Source organism: Dromiciops gliroides, chromosome 1 (genome assembly GCF_019393635.1).
Source record: "Dromiciops gliroides isolate mDroGli1 chromosome 1, mDroGli1.pri, whole genome shotgun sequence".
Lineage (NCBI taxonomy): Eukaryota > Metazoa > Chordata > Mammalia > Microbiotheria > Microbiotheriidae > Dromiciops > Dromiciops gliroides.
The window spans coordinates 81,030,931-81,047,245 of record NC_057861.1 but is presented as its reverse complement, the minus strand read 5'-3'; the positions used below and the strand labels follow the sequence as shown (position 1 = coordinate 81,047,245).

General features: G+C 42.6%; 1 protein-coding gene across 1 annotated transcript; it reads right to left on the bottom strand.

Annotated features, from left to right (window-relative positions):
• Positions 1 to 1,003: 1,003 nt before the first annotated feature.
• Positions 1,004 to 10,987, bottom strand: LY6D (lymphocyte antigen 6 family member D). Its single transcript, XM_043979479.1, has 3 exons — positions 10,888 to 10,987; positions 2,221 to 2,319; positions 1,004 to 1,583 (listed from the first exon to the last, which is right to left on the bottom strand). Exons 1-3 carry the CDS (start codon positions 10,937 to 10,939, stop codon positions 1,357 to 1,359), a joined length of 378 nt encoding a protein of 125 aa, XP_043835414.1. The 5' UTR covers positions 10,940 to 10,987; the 3' UTR covers positions 1,004 to 1,356.
• Positions 10,988 to 16,315: the final 5,328 nt, after the last annotated feature.

Below are 16,315 nucleotides of genomic sequence, written 5' to 3'. Positions count from 1 at the left end.
TGCCTGGATTATTTTTATGTGTATTTCTATGAACATACATGCAGGTGTGGCTAGACTGTAAACTCTTTAAGGGTAGGGATTGCATCTGATTTAAATTTTGTTTAGGTCTTCATTATGCAGGGGCTTGATAAGCATTTATTGTATCATACTGTTGTAGGAACACAGATTTAGTGCTGGATGGGACCTTGGATGGGTCATTCAATCTGACCTCTTCATTTTGTTGATAAGTGTGGCCCAGATGTAACTAAAATTACACAGGTAATAAACATATGAATCAGAATCTGAACCCATTATTCCCAGATTCCAACACCAACCCTCTTCCTATAATGCCATGCTATGGTATACACAGCATATGTTCTATGTACTTATTCTGGGTATGGAAATATTCTGGGATTTGTGTTTGTGTGTATTTATATGCATACATGTTCCTCCTTGCTCTTCCAGGGTTCAGAGCACTTCCTGATAGACTCCAAAGGGGTTGAATGTGGCTCAGCTTCCCCAAAGTAAGAGGTAGAAGCAGACTAACTCTACATCTGACCCTGCTGAGCCACTGGCCAGAGTGGGGCCCAGAGAGCCTTCCCCAGCCATCCCAGGCCTGCCCTTTCCCCTCTCTCTCCCATACCCAATAAATAAAGGTATAACTTTCTTGTCTTTTTTCCAGTAATTTATTATTATTGAGTAGAAAACAAAAATCCAAGCTAACAGAAACAATACAAAAGTTGGTGGGATTGAAATGATTTCCCATCTCTGTCCTCCTGCCTCATCCCAATACCTCTTAGAGAACACAGGATTTTAGAGCTGGAGGGGACTATAGAGATTATTAGAGTCCACTCCTTTCATTATATAGATAAGGAGACTGAGGCTCATTGAAGTAATTTACCCAGGATCATATAACCAGTAAATGGCAGAATCAGGTTCAAAGCCAGTTCTCCAGGTTTCGAATCCCTTTTGTACCATGCAGTGATCTTTCCTCCTCCCCATTCTTCCTCCCCCCCGCCCCAAGAAGACCAAGGATCTCCTGAGAAGTGATCCTGTGTAATGTGGCCAGGATCTCTGAATCCCTGGAGAGATCTGGCAGGAGTCCCTAGTGAGGGTGAGTCACTGAGTGGACAACTGAGATGTTACTCTGAGCAGGGGTGAGGAGCAGAACTGACATCCTGGATCTCTGGGAGCAGAATGAGCATCCCTTCCTTGTGTGCTCCTTATCCTGGAGACTAAGAGGAGTTTAGAGAGGAAGTAAATGGATTGGGGAGGGACACAGAGCTGAGCTGGAATTGTGTGGAGAGAAGGCTCAGAACCTTCCAGGGCAGGCTTGGGGTGGGCAGTGGGTTGTGGCATGGCTAAGGGTCCCATAGGTTACAGGCTGGGCCAGTAGAAGACAGAGACCAGTGCCAGGGTAAGGCTGAGGGCCAGGACAGCATTGCTGAGGAACGTGTGGACAGGAGCTGAGTTCTCGACTTTAACATTGCACAGGTCACTTTTACAGCACCGGATCTGGGATTTGGTCTGGCCCGCCTCAATTTTCTGCTCCATACAGTAGTCAGCACATTCCTTATTCACAAGGTTCCCCGATAATTGCTGGTCTGCGGAAGATAGTCAGAGAAGATGTTGGCACACAGACATTATCTATACACACCTTCTGGGGTCTTCCCACCAACTCCTTATTTCCCCAAATCAAGCCCTCCATTCTCTGAAACCTAGTATCCCTCCAACAGAAGACTCAGCCTATCTATCTCTGACACTTTTCTACAACCTCTGGCTACCATGGACAGTGCCTTCAAATGATCCCACAGTTTTGAAGTTGGCATCATCATTGCCATCTTACCACACCCCCATTGCAGCCATGATTATCCTCACCATTGCTATCCCACCATTACCATCCTCACCATTACAGTCATGGCCATCACTTAACCACCATTGATATCACCATCTTCATCACATCACCATAATCAATCGATATCAACAATCTCCACCATTACCATCTTTGGCACTAATAATCAAATACTCCCATTTAGTTATGGCTGAGAGTATCGCACCCTGACTAGGATTGCTACCCCACCAACCCTAGATGATCTCCCTGGTGGATGAGGTATCCTCTGTCTTAAGGTCTGTTGCCTCCAAAGGATCTTCATGGGGTGGCTCCTATTTGTCCAGATGGGGGATGAAGGGGATGGGGAGTATGGAAGGAAAACACTTCTCCACCTTTTCTCAGATACTCACAGTTGATAGTTGTTTTGCAAAACTGAGAAGAATTAGGGCAGTATTCTGGTTTCTTGCAGTTGTCAGAACTTCGACAGACATGACACTGGAGGGCTTGGGCTGTGGGTATAAGAGGGACATGGTCAGATGGCCAAGGCTCAGGGCATTCAGCTTAGTTCAGGCCATAATTTCTGATCTCAGTCCTCAGCATCCTGACCCACCCCTTCTTTCTGAAATGAGGGTGAGGGGGAGTGGGATTGAAGAAACCACAGCTTCTTCCCCTGGTCCCAACAACCCCATCTCCTCTATCCTAAAGAGGGAACAAACATGAGCTCTGTCCTGGAGACAGAGGCAAATGCAGAGTGCAGCTCCAAAAACACATTTCAATAAATGTTTATTGCATCATACTGTTGTAGGAACATAGATTTAGTGCTGAATGGCACTTTAAAAGGCCATCCAAATCTGACCTTTAATTTTGTTGATAAAACAGTGTGGCTCACTTTGAGCTGGAGGCATCTCTCTGGCTCATTCTTGGCCCCTCCTGGCCTTTTTCCTAGAAATCCCAGATTCACAGGATAGCAAAGATGCAAGAAACCGCAGAAGCTATCTAGTCCAATCCATACCTGAGCAAGAATCCCCTGATAGCATCCCTAGCAAGTGGTTCTCCAACCTTTGCTTAATGATTCTCAAGAATCAGCCTTCTCTTTCTTATTTACCAGTCAATCAAAGCAAGCAGTTATTAAGCACATAGTAGGGCTAAAGATATAAAGACAATAGTGAAACACTCTCTGCCCCCCAAAAAGCTTACATTTTGTTGGGGGAGACAACTTGTGTGTATACACATGTCTACACACATAAATGTATATATCATATGTACACACACATATGCATTGCATACATGCGTACACACATGCACACACATACACATACATGTGTGTTGTATGTGCGTGATAACCAGCTAGGTGGCACAGTATGTAAGAGTATTGGATTTAGAATCTGGATGGCATTAGTTCAAATCCTACCTCAGATACTTACTAGCTATGTGTGACCCTACGCTAATGACTTGGGGCCCCTACAAACCAAGATATGAAGATTGGAAGGATAAATACCATCAGATGACAGATTCAGGAGCTAAACGCATCTCATCCAGCTAGGATGTTAAGTTAAATCTTTTTTTTTTTTTTTTTTTGCGGGGGCATGAGGGTTAAGTGACTTGCCCAGGGCCACACAACTAGTGTCAAGTGTCTGAGACCAGATTTGAACTCAGGTTCTCCTGAATCCAGGGCTGGTGCTTTATCCACTTTGCCACCTAGCTGCCCTGCAGTTAAATCTAGTAAGATGAAATTTAAATAAGAGTAAACAGAGTCTTTAAATGGGTTAAAATATTTAGCTTCACAAGTACAAGGTATGCAAAGGACAACTAGACAGCAATTCATCTGGAAAAAAAACAGAGGTTTTTGTGGACTGCAAGCACCATCTGAACCAATAATGTGATAACAGCAGCCAAAAAATGTCATGTTTGGCTATTCCCAGAGGAGTGCAGCATCTGAGGCCTGTCCCCCTTCGTGTTGGCCCTGGGAAGAGCTTTGTTTTTCGGCTGTGACTGCTACACTTTAGGAAGGGTGCTGGTAACTGGGAGAGCACAGCTCTCCAGAAGAAGACCAGAGGGGCAGTGAAGGTCTTTTAAATCATGCTTCGTGAAAAGCAATCAGTCAAGTACTGGGGATGGTCAGTCTAGAGATAGGGGGGAAAAAAGACTCCCTGGAGTTAAGTGAGTGATGATCCTTGAATTTTCCCCTGGAATTCCTAATTACAAATTTTGAAGTTTGCCTTCGCTGAAGTTCTTCAGGCATTTGGAGGGAAGTGTAATGGGAAGGATTTAGGGAGGAGGGACTGGGACCCTGTGAGCCCAGGTCCCTTCCAACTCAGATTTCAGTGCATTTATCAAAGCCTGGTCTCCAAAAGAAGGGACTTGATATTCTGCTCCTCCCTCCACACTCTTCTCTTTGTCTCTGCAGCTCCCACTCAACCCCAACCATTTTCCACTGATGGAGTGTAGCTTTGCCTTTTATATACAGACCATGCTGGCACTGGGTAGGGCTGGACTTCTAAGTTTATGACACATTCTGAGGGTGGGCTGGTAAATGTTTAACAACTGGCCGCCAGGGAAAATCCAACAACCAAACTAATGCACATTTAAATTTAATCTTCATTTTTTAATATTTTCTCCATTACTATCTAAAACATAAACAAAACAATAAATCTAGCCCTGATTTATAGTGTTCTCTAGTTCCTGAGGTGTAGACGTTCAACAATCCAGTCTCTACAACTGGTCAAACTGGCATCCAGAACAACTCTGAACTATTTCCACTGAGTGTGTAGAAGCAGTGTGGTGTGATGGCAAGTATGAGAACATAGATTGGAGTGAGTCCTGGAATCTAATCTTACCTCCAACACTTAGTAGCTTTAGTTATTTATTTATCTAGCCATTCATTCATTCATTCATCTATTTATCCATTCATTCATTCATCTATATATCTAACCATGTATCTATGTATCTATGTATGTATCTATCATCTTGTGGAGCAATGAGGGTTTAAGTGACTCGCCCAGGGTCACACAGCTAGTAAGAGTCAAGTGTCTGAGGTCAAATTTGAATTCAGGTCCTCCTGAATCCAGGGTCTGGTGCTTTATCCACTGCACTACCTAGCTTCCCCACAATTAGTAGTTTTATATCCATTATCTTTAAAAATGGAGATAGTAATGCACAGGTAGCTGTGGGGAATGAGATAAAGCTCTTTGTAAATTCTAAAGCCTATGTTTGTTATATTGTTGTTGAGTTGGATCCAACTATTTGTGACCCTATTTGGGGTTTTCCTGACAAAGATACTGGAGTAGTTTGCCATTATCTTTCTTCAGCTCATTTTATAGATGAGGAAACTGGGGTGAATTGGGGTCAAGTGACTTGCCCGGGTCACACAGCTAAAAAGAGTCTGAGGCTGGATTGAACCCAGGAAGATGAGTCTGGCACTCTAACCCCACTGTACCACCTAGCTGTCCTATGTAAATACTAGCTATTATAGATTTCGCAGGGCCCCATAGGACATCAAATGGGAGAGCTGGAAGTGATTTTAGAATCATTAAGTACCATCCCTTATTTTATGGATGAGACACCAAGGCACTGAGAAGGAAAGAGAGTTGTACAAGGTCACACCGCAAGTCAGAGGCATAGCCATGAGTAAGAGTATACTGAAATCGTCCCTTGGAGACCTCTTCATTTTACAGATAAAGAAACTGAGGGCTAGAGAGTTTTAGTGATTCAAGATTACAGTAAGTAGAAGACTGAATTCAGGTCTTCTGACTCTAAATCACATTCTCTTTCTACTACACCATGGTATAGAACTCAGCTATCCTGAGGCCCTAGTCCAGTCCAGTCCAATTTTCTCTCTCCCTCTGTCTCCATTTCTATGTGGGTCTGTCCTTTACTATGTTCTGTCTCTGTCTCTCTTTTTCTCTCCATCTCCCCTTTCCTTCTCTTCCCCCAAACCTGTGATTTCATTGACATAGGGGAATTTCAGTAAAGATACTCTCTATTCTGGCTGGGTCTGTTGTTTGTCCTTCGTTCTGCAAAGAGGACCATGACATTGGGGTGATGTCATGACTTGCAGTGAATTGGATCTGTGAGGAGGTCTGTGCAGGTCACCAACCTTACTCTCTCCTCCATAGCCATCTGGGTCCAGTTGACAAGATATACATCAGAATGACTGAGATGGCCCATGTTCACACAATTAGTAAGTATCAAGTGTCTAAGGCTGAATTTGAACTCAGGTTCTCTTGACTCTATGGCCAGTGCTCTATCCACTGCAGTACCTAGCTGGGTCTACCAAAAGGCTAAATGACTTGCCCAAGGTCGCATAGATAGTATATGTCAAAGGACTGAAACCCAGGTCTTTCTGACTCTGAGGCCAACTCCTAGGATTTTATTCCCACCCCACCCTTCCAATGCTTAGTTGGCTTGAAATTTGCATATTATGCCACTAACTGGTTCCCATGTTATAGCTTCAGAAGCCAAAAGCAAAGCTCCACAGAGATGTGATTACCTGAGTTCCCAGGGTCCCACCTAGTTATACATTTTCTGTCACAACCCAGCTTCAGGCTTCAGTTCACAGACAAACATGCCTCTCACTGTTACAGGATCCTATCCTCTCTTCCACAGAACTAGGATGAGCCTCCAGATCTGCTGGTGCCTTTGGCAAAGTCTTTGCCTGTGCTTTCAAATATACAATTTCTTGACCATCTACTATTTTACTTTTTTTTTTTTCATGAGGCAATTGGGTTTAAGTGACTTGCCCAGAGTCACACAGCTAGTAAGTGTTAAATGTCTGAGGCCCGGATTTGAACTCAGGTACTCCTGAATCCAGGGGCCGGTGCTCTACCCACTGCCCCACCTAGCTGCCCCAACCATCTACTATTTTAGCAGCCCTGCCCTCAGCCCACAACATCCAGGATTACCCCCACCTTGCCACTGTCTTGGAACCATCCTTCTTCCTTGGGCTTCTTTTAATTCTCAGGTAAAATCTCTGCTTTTTCAAGAGTCTTTAGTCTCCTTGAAAACTAATTACCTTTCCTCTGAAATCATCTCCAATTTGTCTGGTATCTATCTTGTTATACATACTGGTGTACATGTTTTTCTCTTCTGTCAGAATTTGAACTCCCGTAGGCTGGGACTGTTTTTGCTTTTTAGTGCCTGGTGTACAGTAAGAGCTTAATACAATGCTTCTTGACTGAATAGCTAAAAGATCTTTTCAGAAGGGTGCATATTAAAACTTTATTAAAAAGTATCATCCTTGGGGCAGCTAGGTGGTGCAGTGGATAAAGTGCTGGCCCTGGATTCAGGAGGACTTGAGTTCAAATCCAGGTCAGACACTTGACATGTACTATCTGTGTGACCCTGGGCAAGTCACTTAACCCTCATTGCCCTGCCCCTCCCCCGGGAAGAAAAGTATCATATTCATATGCATGCAGCTTTTAATTAAAAAACAGCTGCTTTGAAAAGGCAGTGCTGACCAAAGGAAGAAGAGACTCATGTTCCAGTCCTGTTTTCTATGTGATTCTTCTCATATCCGGGGTTAAGTTTCCTCATCTAAAAAATGAGGGAGTTTATAATAATAACAGTAGCTATCATACAGTGTTTAAGGTTGATTAAATATTTTATATCCAATCTGTTAGCTCTTATCAAATGAGATATTTGTAAATTAAGCACACAGTAGGTACTTAATAAATGTTTGTTTCCCTCTTCTTTTGATTCTCTGAAGAGTTCAGCAGTATAAGTATTATTTTATTTTATTAATTATTTTTTGGTGAGGCAATTGGGGGTTAAGTGACTTGCCTAGGGTCACACTGCTAGTAAGTGTTAAGTGTCTGAAGGCCGGATCTGACTCAGGTCCTCCTGACTCCAGGGCCGGTGATCCATCCACTGCACCACCTAGTTGCCCCAGTATAAGTAGTATTAATGCATTTCATCTCTAAAAATGGGACTGTTTTCTTCCTCCCTCATACCCTAATCACAGAGCATAGAGTATAGAGTTGTATACTCTAGTAGTATAGAGTAATGTCCTGAACTAAATCAAGTTCAACTGAAATAAGTTGAGTTGAAATGAATTGGACTGAACTGGCTTTCATTCCATTAATAAAGCATTGAATTATGTTGAATTGAATGGAGAAAAAGTCAATGAATTGAATCAAATTGAATTCATTTGAAACTTTATTCCATTGACTTCATTTCAATTGCATTGGATTGAATTGAGTTTGGGTCAAATTAAATTCAGTTGAACAGGATTGAAATGAAAGTATGTTATAATTGAATGAAATGAAAACTTGGGGCTGGGGTCACCCTTTTCCCCAAAGATTCTCTCTTTTTCCACCACTATCTCCCTTACACTGTGGAAAAGGGCACTAGCTTGAGCAGAGAACCTAGGTTCAACTTTCTCCTATATACTTATTGCTTATGTGATCTTAGACAAGTTACTTGACATCTCTGGGTCTCAATTTCTTTATATGTAAAATTGGGGGGGGGCGGTTAGTGAACTAGATGGTCCCTGAGGTCCATTGGAGATCTATCTCTTTCCGTTTCTATTTTTGTCTGTCTCCTTCTATCCCCACTGAATTCTCTATGATAAATCTTATAGCCTTCCCCCCTTTATCAGATGGAATGATTTCAATAGTAAAAGGAGGACTCCAGGATTAAGTTGGACAAGAGGAGCTAGAATATGGTAAATATAAGGAGGGTTTCAGGAATAGAGGAAGTCTAAGGAAGAAATGATAGAAAGGAGATGGAAGAAGTCTTGTAGGAGTTAAGGGTGCCTCTGGGCCTACATGTATGGGGTTAGAAGGAGAGAGATGTTGGAGAGACAAGCCAGAAGAGAAGACTTCTCCATGTGATCTTTTACCTTCTTCCACATCCATATACAACCACAAACACTATCCTGCACAAACAAGTAGATTTACTCTTGAACCCTACACTGAGATCCAATCCCACACTCATTCATAGTCATATACACAACACCACAGGTATACCCACGACTATACTCCCTCTTGCACCATACCACATAGGTGTAGACAGTTATGAGTTGAGAGAAGATCACCCACTAGCAGTTACTTATAGCCACATGCATACTTTTATAATCAAACACAAACTCACCCTCATTCCTGAAATCCTAGTTGAAATAGGTACTAACTGGGCATAAACATTGTAGCTGGGGCGGGGGGGGGGGGTGGGTGGAGAGGAGAAGGAGGGACCAGAGAGAAATCTCTGTTCTTTGTCCCTAGGTGGCAGAAGGGGTCACAGTCTGGATTAGGATGTGTGAAGGTCTACTCAAAGATTTCCAGGCTTAGGGGCAGCTAGGTGGTGCAGTGGATAGAACGCCGGCCCTGGAGTCAGAAGGACCTGAATTCAAATCTGGCCTCAGTCACTTAACACTTACTAGCTGTGTGACCCTAGGCAAGTCACTTAACCCCAATTGCCTCACCAAAAAAAAAAAAAAAAGATTTCCAGGCTTCAGGTAAAGCTGGAGAGAATGCTAGTGGCCATTGGAGAGAGGGACTAAGCTGGACCTAAGGTTCAAATAATCAAGTTTCAATGAGGGTCAGAATAATTGTACACCCTCTATCCCTGCACACATCCCTAACCCTAATTCCATACATATACCTTTAAAAGTTGACCTTTAATAGGGTATTAGGGTCTACAAATGGGGAAACTGAGGTTTAGAAAGTGACAATTACTCACCTAAAGCCATATGGTGAGTGAAAAAGATAAGATCGGACATCATTCTATGTATCTAGAATGCCACATTTTTGCTAAAATACCCCTCCCAAGCTATTCACCTGAGAGAAATCATGTTAAATAATAAAGAGAACATTAAACCTGTAGTCAGAAATCCTAGATTCTAGTTCCCCCTCTGATATTGTGTCAATTATATTGAACTGAAAATGAGTTGAAATTTAATTTTAATCCTCCTCTGATTCAACCAAATTGCAACACATTGAATTGTGTTGAATTGAGTTGGATACAGGGAGGTCAGTTGTATTGAGTTGAGTTGAATTGAATTCTTTATTAGCTGTGTAATGGTGGGTGAGTCACAAATCCTCTTTGACCCTCAGTCTCTTTATCTGTAAGATGGAGATAATTGTCTTCATACTATCTACTTCTTAGGATTGTCTCAAGAGACCAGCAAACTGTGACATTTTATTTTAGTGTTGATTCCTGAAAAGATACTATAGTATATATATAGTATATACATATATATATATATGTGTGTGTGTGTGTGTGTGTGTATGTATATATATATATGTATATATATGTATATATAAAATAGTATTTATAGTATATGTAGAAAGATAGATACATAGATATCTACCTATATACAGGTAGACAGGTAGACATATAGATACTATAGTAGAGTATCTATAGTACTATAATAAAGATACTGTATGAAAAGGTAGCTATAGTTGTTTCTACACAGGAAAGTCAATTTCTGTTTCTGGTCCTTAGTTTCTACCATTCTTAAGACAAAGGGGTTGAGCGTGGTGATCTAAGTTTCCACATAGCTCTAGTATTCTGTGTCCTATGAACTTCACCCAATAATAATAATAGTCAATATCCAATAATATGTTTGATTTTCTAAGACTCCTCTTGGTCTGCCGTGCTATGGACCAGGCAGCTGTAACATTCTCAAATTCTATGATCTTTTTATTTTATGATTCAGCCCCTCCTGATGCTATGGAGATGACCCTGGGCTTTGAGAGGCTATTCAATTGACCCCAGTCCCTGGCAGGTTCTGCCAAACCAGAAGATAAGGACCTGGTGATAGACTCTGTGTCTGTCACCCAAGGATCAGCCTAGCTAAATGAGGATGGTCCTACCACCATAAATTGGCCACAAGATGATTTTTTCATCTACTACACTAATTTATGAGACTTTCTGCAAAAGTATGGAAGAGTTAGGATATGCATTTTTTAAAAATGCTTGCACCAATGAGGATGTTAAGAGAGTATTGAAGTATGATTCTGTGACCCAATAAGAAAGCAGGGGTCAGAGGCCAGGGCAAGGTATCTATCGCCCCCTCCAACAGAAGAGCCCCACGCCCCATAGCGGGGTTTCCCCACCTCCCCAGACTTTTGCCCCCTCACCTTGCCCTATGGTGATGGCTGCCACTGCCAGGAGCATCAGGAAAGACTTCATGTTGCTGAGATCACACCCAATGTGGAGTGAAGGTCCCTCCTCTCTCCACAGAGGTCTTATAGCACCATCTGGGGAAAGGCCATGGGACGGGGAAGGGGGTGGTGGTGAGGGAAAGGGGAAGCTGGGCCCCAGGCACAGATCCAGCTAATCAGCAATGGGATCTGGGATCAATGAATCACACCAGGAATGTGCTCCAACCTGCTCGGGTTCCCTGCCAGACCCAACCTCTTGGTTTGGGGAATTTCCCTGCCCATTGAGAGCCTCCTAGGGTTGGGTATGGATCCCAAAGAAGAGAGAAAAATTGTTCTCTTCCCGAGTATCGAATAGTGCACTGGATTTGTAGTAAAACAACTCAAACTTACATTCTGATTAACTCTCCTTATAATATGCATGATGCTAGACAAATCACCTCTTCCCTCCAAACTTCATGACATCAAGAGTTTGATCTACTGTTGTTCAGTCATTTCAGTCATGTCCAACTCTTTGTGACCCCATTTTGGGTTTTCTTGGCAAATATATTGGAGTGGTTTACCATTTCCTTCTCCAGCTCTTTTTTTTTTGGGGGGTGCGGGGCAATGAGGGTTAAGTGACTTGCCCAGGGTCACACAGCTAGTAAGTATCAAGTGTCTGAGGTCAAATTTGAACTCAGGTCCTCCAGAGCCAGTGCTTTATCACTGCGCCACCTAGCTGCCCCTTCTCCAGCTCATTTTACAGATGAAACTGAAGCCAACAGGGTGAAGTGATTTGCCCCGAGGTCACACAGCTAGTAAGTGCCTGGGACCATATTTGAACTTAGGTCTTCCTCATTCCAAGTCCAGTGCTCTATCCACTGTGTCACTTAGCCGCTCCAGATCACTTCTAATTTTCTTTAAAATTCTAAAATCCTAAGGTAGGATGTACCCTTGGCTGCCTCTTTCAATCAAATAGTGAAGTTTTGCTGAACTTCCTGTACACTCAATCTGGGCTCCATATACTTCAAGGGAGACTGAAGGAGAAAGAAAAAGTGATCCAGTCCTTAGCTCCAGAGCTTCCAGTCTCATTGAGGAGCCAGTATTTCTTCCTAAAAATGTGGTAATCACAAAATAATGCAAAGTAGGCAAAGACCAAGAGTAGGATCTTTGTTGTGGGTATAGCTGGGAAGTGGTGTTAGAATGGCAATACAAGAAGAGATCTCTGGAAAATGAAGTACTTAAAGAAGGCTCCATTGAGGCCATGAGTCTTGAAGGGTGGACAGAGGGTTCTACTGTAAGTGTTCATTTCCTCTTGCTTTCTTGAGTTTACTCCTAAAACCAGCCAAGAAGACATCCTTCTCTTTGCTCAATGATAGCTCCTTAGGTAAACTGGATATGTATTGACCAAGACAGAAAAATAAGGAAGGAAGGAAGGAAGGAAAAGAAGGAGGGAGGGAAAGTGAGAGAGAGGAAGGAAGGAAGAAGGAAAGAAAGAAAGAGAAAGAAGGAAGGAAGGAAAGAAAGAGAAAGAAGCAAAAAAAGAGAGAAAAAGAAAGGAAGGAAGGAAAAGAAAGAAAGGAAGGAGGGAGGGAAAGTGAGAGAGATGAAGGAAGAAAGAAAGAGAGAAAGAAGGAAGGAAAGAAAGAAAGAGAGAAAAAGAAAGGTAAAGAAGGAATAAAACTAAGAAAATAGCTATGCATAAGATTTCTGAGGGCTGTCATGTAGAAAAGATTTGCTCTCCTTGGCCCAGAAGGCCAGAACTAGGAGCAGCAGGGTGCAGGTTGTGAGAGGTACTCAAGCTTGATATCTGAAGGATTTCCTGTGATTTCAGCAAAACTTCAGTGGGACAATTTGGAACTATCACAAATGTCTTTAAATGAAGGGGGAGGGGATGTCCTACCCTGGTTAAGGGTGGTGCAGAAGAGATTCCTGTTCCAAGATGGGTTTGACTACGCAGACTTCTGTGGACTCTTTCAACAAAAGTTATTAGCTAAAACTCCCTCAGGATAAGGAGTGTCAGGGTCCAGGGAAAAAGCTGGATAATTAATTATTCACTGAGTGCTCTGAAGCAATTCAGGTGAGCAGGGAGCCCTCGATCTGGGAAGCAAGGTGGGCAGCAAGCCCAGGGCCCATCCCCTGGGAAAAGCCAAGCCCCTTCTGAAAACACCCAGGGACCTTCTTAGTTTATGATCAGGCCTAGTCCCCCACATCTCCTCCTGGATGTCCTACCAACCTCATCAGCTTAAATATCACTGAACCTGAAGAAAGGAAGGCCTGGCTAATTCCTGCCCCAGACACTAACTAGATGCATGACCCTGGCCAAGTCACTTTCAGTTTCCTCCTCTGTAAAACTGGGATAATAACAGCATCTACCTCACAGGACAAATTTATGTATTTTACAAACCTTAAAGCACTATATAAATGCAAGTGATGATGATGGTGACAATGATGATGGACAATTACAACAACAACAACAACAACGACTATGACAATGATATCCCAATTAAGCCCATTCTACTTTTGGGGGATGGACTGAGTCCTTCCTAAAGTCCCTTTCAGGTCAAAGATCTCATGATCCTAGCTTCTTGGACTAGCTCTTACTTGGTTAGAATTTCCAAACTTCTGGGGATGAATGGGAGGGAGTTGTCCCCCATCCTTTCCCTCAGGAATCATATCATATCGTGGCGTGTTGTGTGATGTCATGTCATGTCACGTCATGTCACAGCACACCATGTCCCACCACACTATACCATACCACATCATGCCATGTCATGTCATGTCACATCATATCATATCTCATATTTATTATATTATATTACATTTTTATTATATTTTTCATAGTTTATGTATCCCTGAGGCCTTTTCTCTACCTGACCCTACCAGAGGAGTCCACAGAGAGCTCCAAGAACAAATTCCAGACAAAAGATAGAGTTCCATAGTGGGGAGGGGAGTCCATTAAAAGGCCAGACAGACTTCCTGGTTTCTAACTTGCCCCAATCCTTCCCCCACCCTTTTCCTCCACACCTTCCTGCTCATGGAAAGGAAGCAATAACTCTATTTCTCTCGCCTTTTCAACTCCTAGAGCAGAGATCATGTGCAGGAGGATGCCAAGAGGATGAAGCCATCATGAAGCTGGGGACAGAGCAATGGGAAGCCTAGGGTTCAGACCCCATCTCAGATACTTTCTAGCACAAGTGTGACCCTGTGCAGGTCACTTAAGTTCTGTGCCTCGACTGGCAAATGAGTGAGTTTTGGATGCACTGGCTTCTCATGTCCCTTCCCATCTTTAAATCTATGCTCCACAGGGGAATAATAGGGTAGGAAAACTTGGATTTTCTTGACAAAGGTCCCTTCCACTACCACCTATGCCTCAGTGGTAGTTGCCACGGTGTTGGCCTTCAGTATCAAGAAACCTCGGTTGGAATCCTAGCTCTGTCACTCAACCATTGTGGTTACCCTGGGCAAGTCACCTCACCTCTTTAGGCTTAGATTCTCTCACCCCTGGACTAAAAACTTATAAAATTTCTCCTGGTTTTTAACAGCCCTCTGCTTACAATGAAAGAGCTAAGTGTTCACATGAAATCAGATTTGATGCCAGTGGATGTAAGGCCCATGTATCTGCCACACGTGTATCTCCTGCTTGGTCCTTACCTAAACTTGAATCTCCCTCATAGAGAAGCCCTGGGCTCTGGACCACCTATTCATAGGTATGGCATTGTTTTATAGGATTAGAGGTGACTCTTACCTGCTTTTGTTAGTTTTAAAAATAAAACTGTTTCCTAAAAAAAAACAAAACTAAAAAAAATAAAACTGTTCATGAGACTCACTGTCTCTTAAAACCTTGTGAGCCTATGAACTTGTAAGGGGAATTGGCAGCTACCCTTTTGGTGGGAGGGTTGCAAAGAATGTTGTCCAAGAGGAGTCCACACAGATCAAATGGAAGAGCTAGGATTTTTACCCAGGCAACTGTACTCTGTGCAAATGTCAATAAATAAACATTAATTAAGCCCCAGTAGGAGAATGTTGGTAAAATTTTAACAACTTAATTTCTAGAAAAAAATGTACACAGGACACATTTTTACTGTTAAATCTTAATTATTAACATTTTGTCCATCACTTTCTTAGGTTTAGACCAATCCAACAAAGTGTTAAGCAAATCCTGATTTGTAGCATTTGCCTGATTTCCAAGGCTCATAGGGAAAATTGAACATCAGCTAGTTCCAGGTGACTCCAGCACATCCTCATTGTCAGATATTGAGTTTCCAGATCATATGGCTAGAAACAATGAGCTAGAGAATTAAGGTTCCTCCAAATGTACCTAGAACCTTTGTGATAGAAGGGATCCTCTGAAATAGTAAAAGAACCTCCGAATGTCTTTCTTTTTTCCCTTCAGCCTCCATATCTCTTGCACAATCTCGCCCTGCCTCTCCTACCCTTGACTTGCTCAGAGATAGGTCATGTTGACTCACTAAACACAGAGGTCATTCACTTCCATTTCTGCCTTCCCAGAGAAATTCCCTTTCCCATCTGGTACCACACAATCTTTTTTATGACTGGCCCTCCCCTGCCCTGAGTAAGACCACCACACTAGTCAAGGACCCTTCAACCAGACCTTATTGGTTCTCCTCCACACCCAGATCCCCAACCTGTCCCTGCAGTGGAATCTGTGGAAATGAGGAGGAGGATGACACACAATGGTGATGAAGACAATACCAATGACAATGACGATGGTGATGGTGGTAATGATGATAACAATAATCATTATAGTCATGATGACCATGATGATAGTAATAACGATGACCACAGTCATCATCTTAATAGCTAGCATTTATATAGTGCCCTATGTGTGCCATGCATTTTGCTCAGTGATTAATATCTATCTGATCCTCACAATAATCCTGTGACCTAGGTTGCTACAATTATCCCCATTTTACACATGAGGACTCTGAGGCAAATAGAGATTCAGTGACTTGTCCAGGGTCACACAGCTAGTAAGATTCTGAGGCCAAATTTGAACTTGGGTCTTCCTGACTTAATACCTAGTGCCCTATCGACTGCACCACCTAGCTAGAAGCTTTTATTAAAGTATACTATGTGCCAATGGGCTAGGTGCTGGGGATATAAAGAAAGATGATGAAACAACCCCTACTCATATATGCAGGACAAATATATGTATATGAAATAAAGGCAAAATAAACAGAAGGCAGTTAAAATTCAAGGGTTGTTATGGAAGGACACCCACAGTTAGGGGCAATCATGAAGGGTTTTCTATAAAGGGTTTTCTGAGTGTTTGCTTTGAATCTTTAAAGAAGAAAGGGACACTATGAAGGAAGAGTAAAGAGGGAATGTATTCCAGGCATAGGGGATAGTCAATGCAGAGGCATGAAGGTAGGAGGTGGGGGACCATGTAAAAATAACAAAGGCC

What these genes read in the sequence shown, in the direction of transcription:
- LY6D (XM_043979479.1), bottom strand. Translation starts at nt 10,939, where the DNA reads ATGAAGTCTTTCCTGATGCTCCTGGCAGTGGCAGCCATCACCATAGGG. An exon ending in AGCCATCACCATAGGGCAAG is followed by an intron (nt 2,320 to 10,887) that starts GTGAGGGGGCAA and finishes TTATACCCACAG; the next exon opens with CCCAAGCCCTCCAGTGTCAT. An exon ending in TTGCAAAACAACTATCAACT is followed by an intron (nt 1,584 to 2,220) that starts GTGAGTATCTGA and finishes TATCTTCCGCAG; the next exon opens with ACCAGCAATTATCGGGGAAC.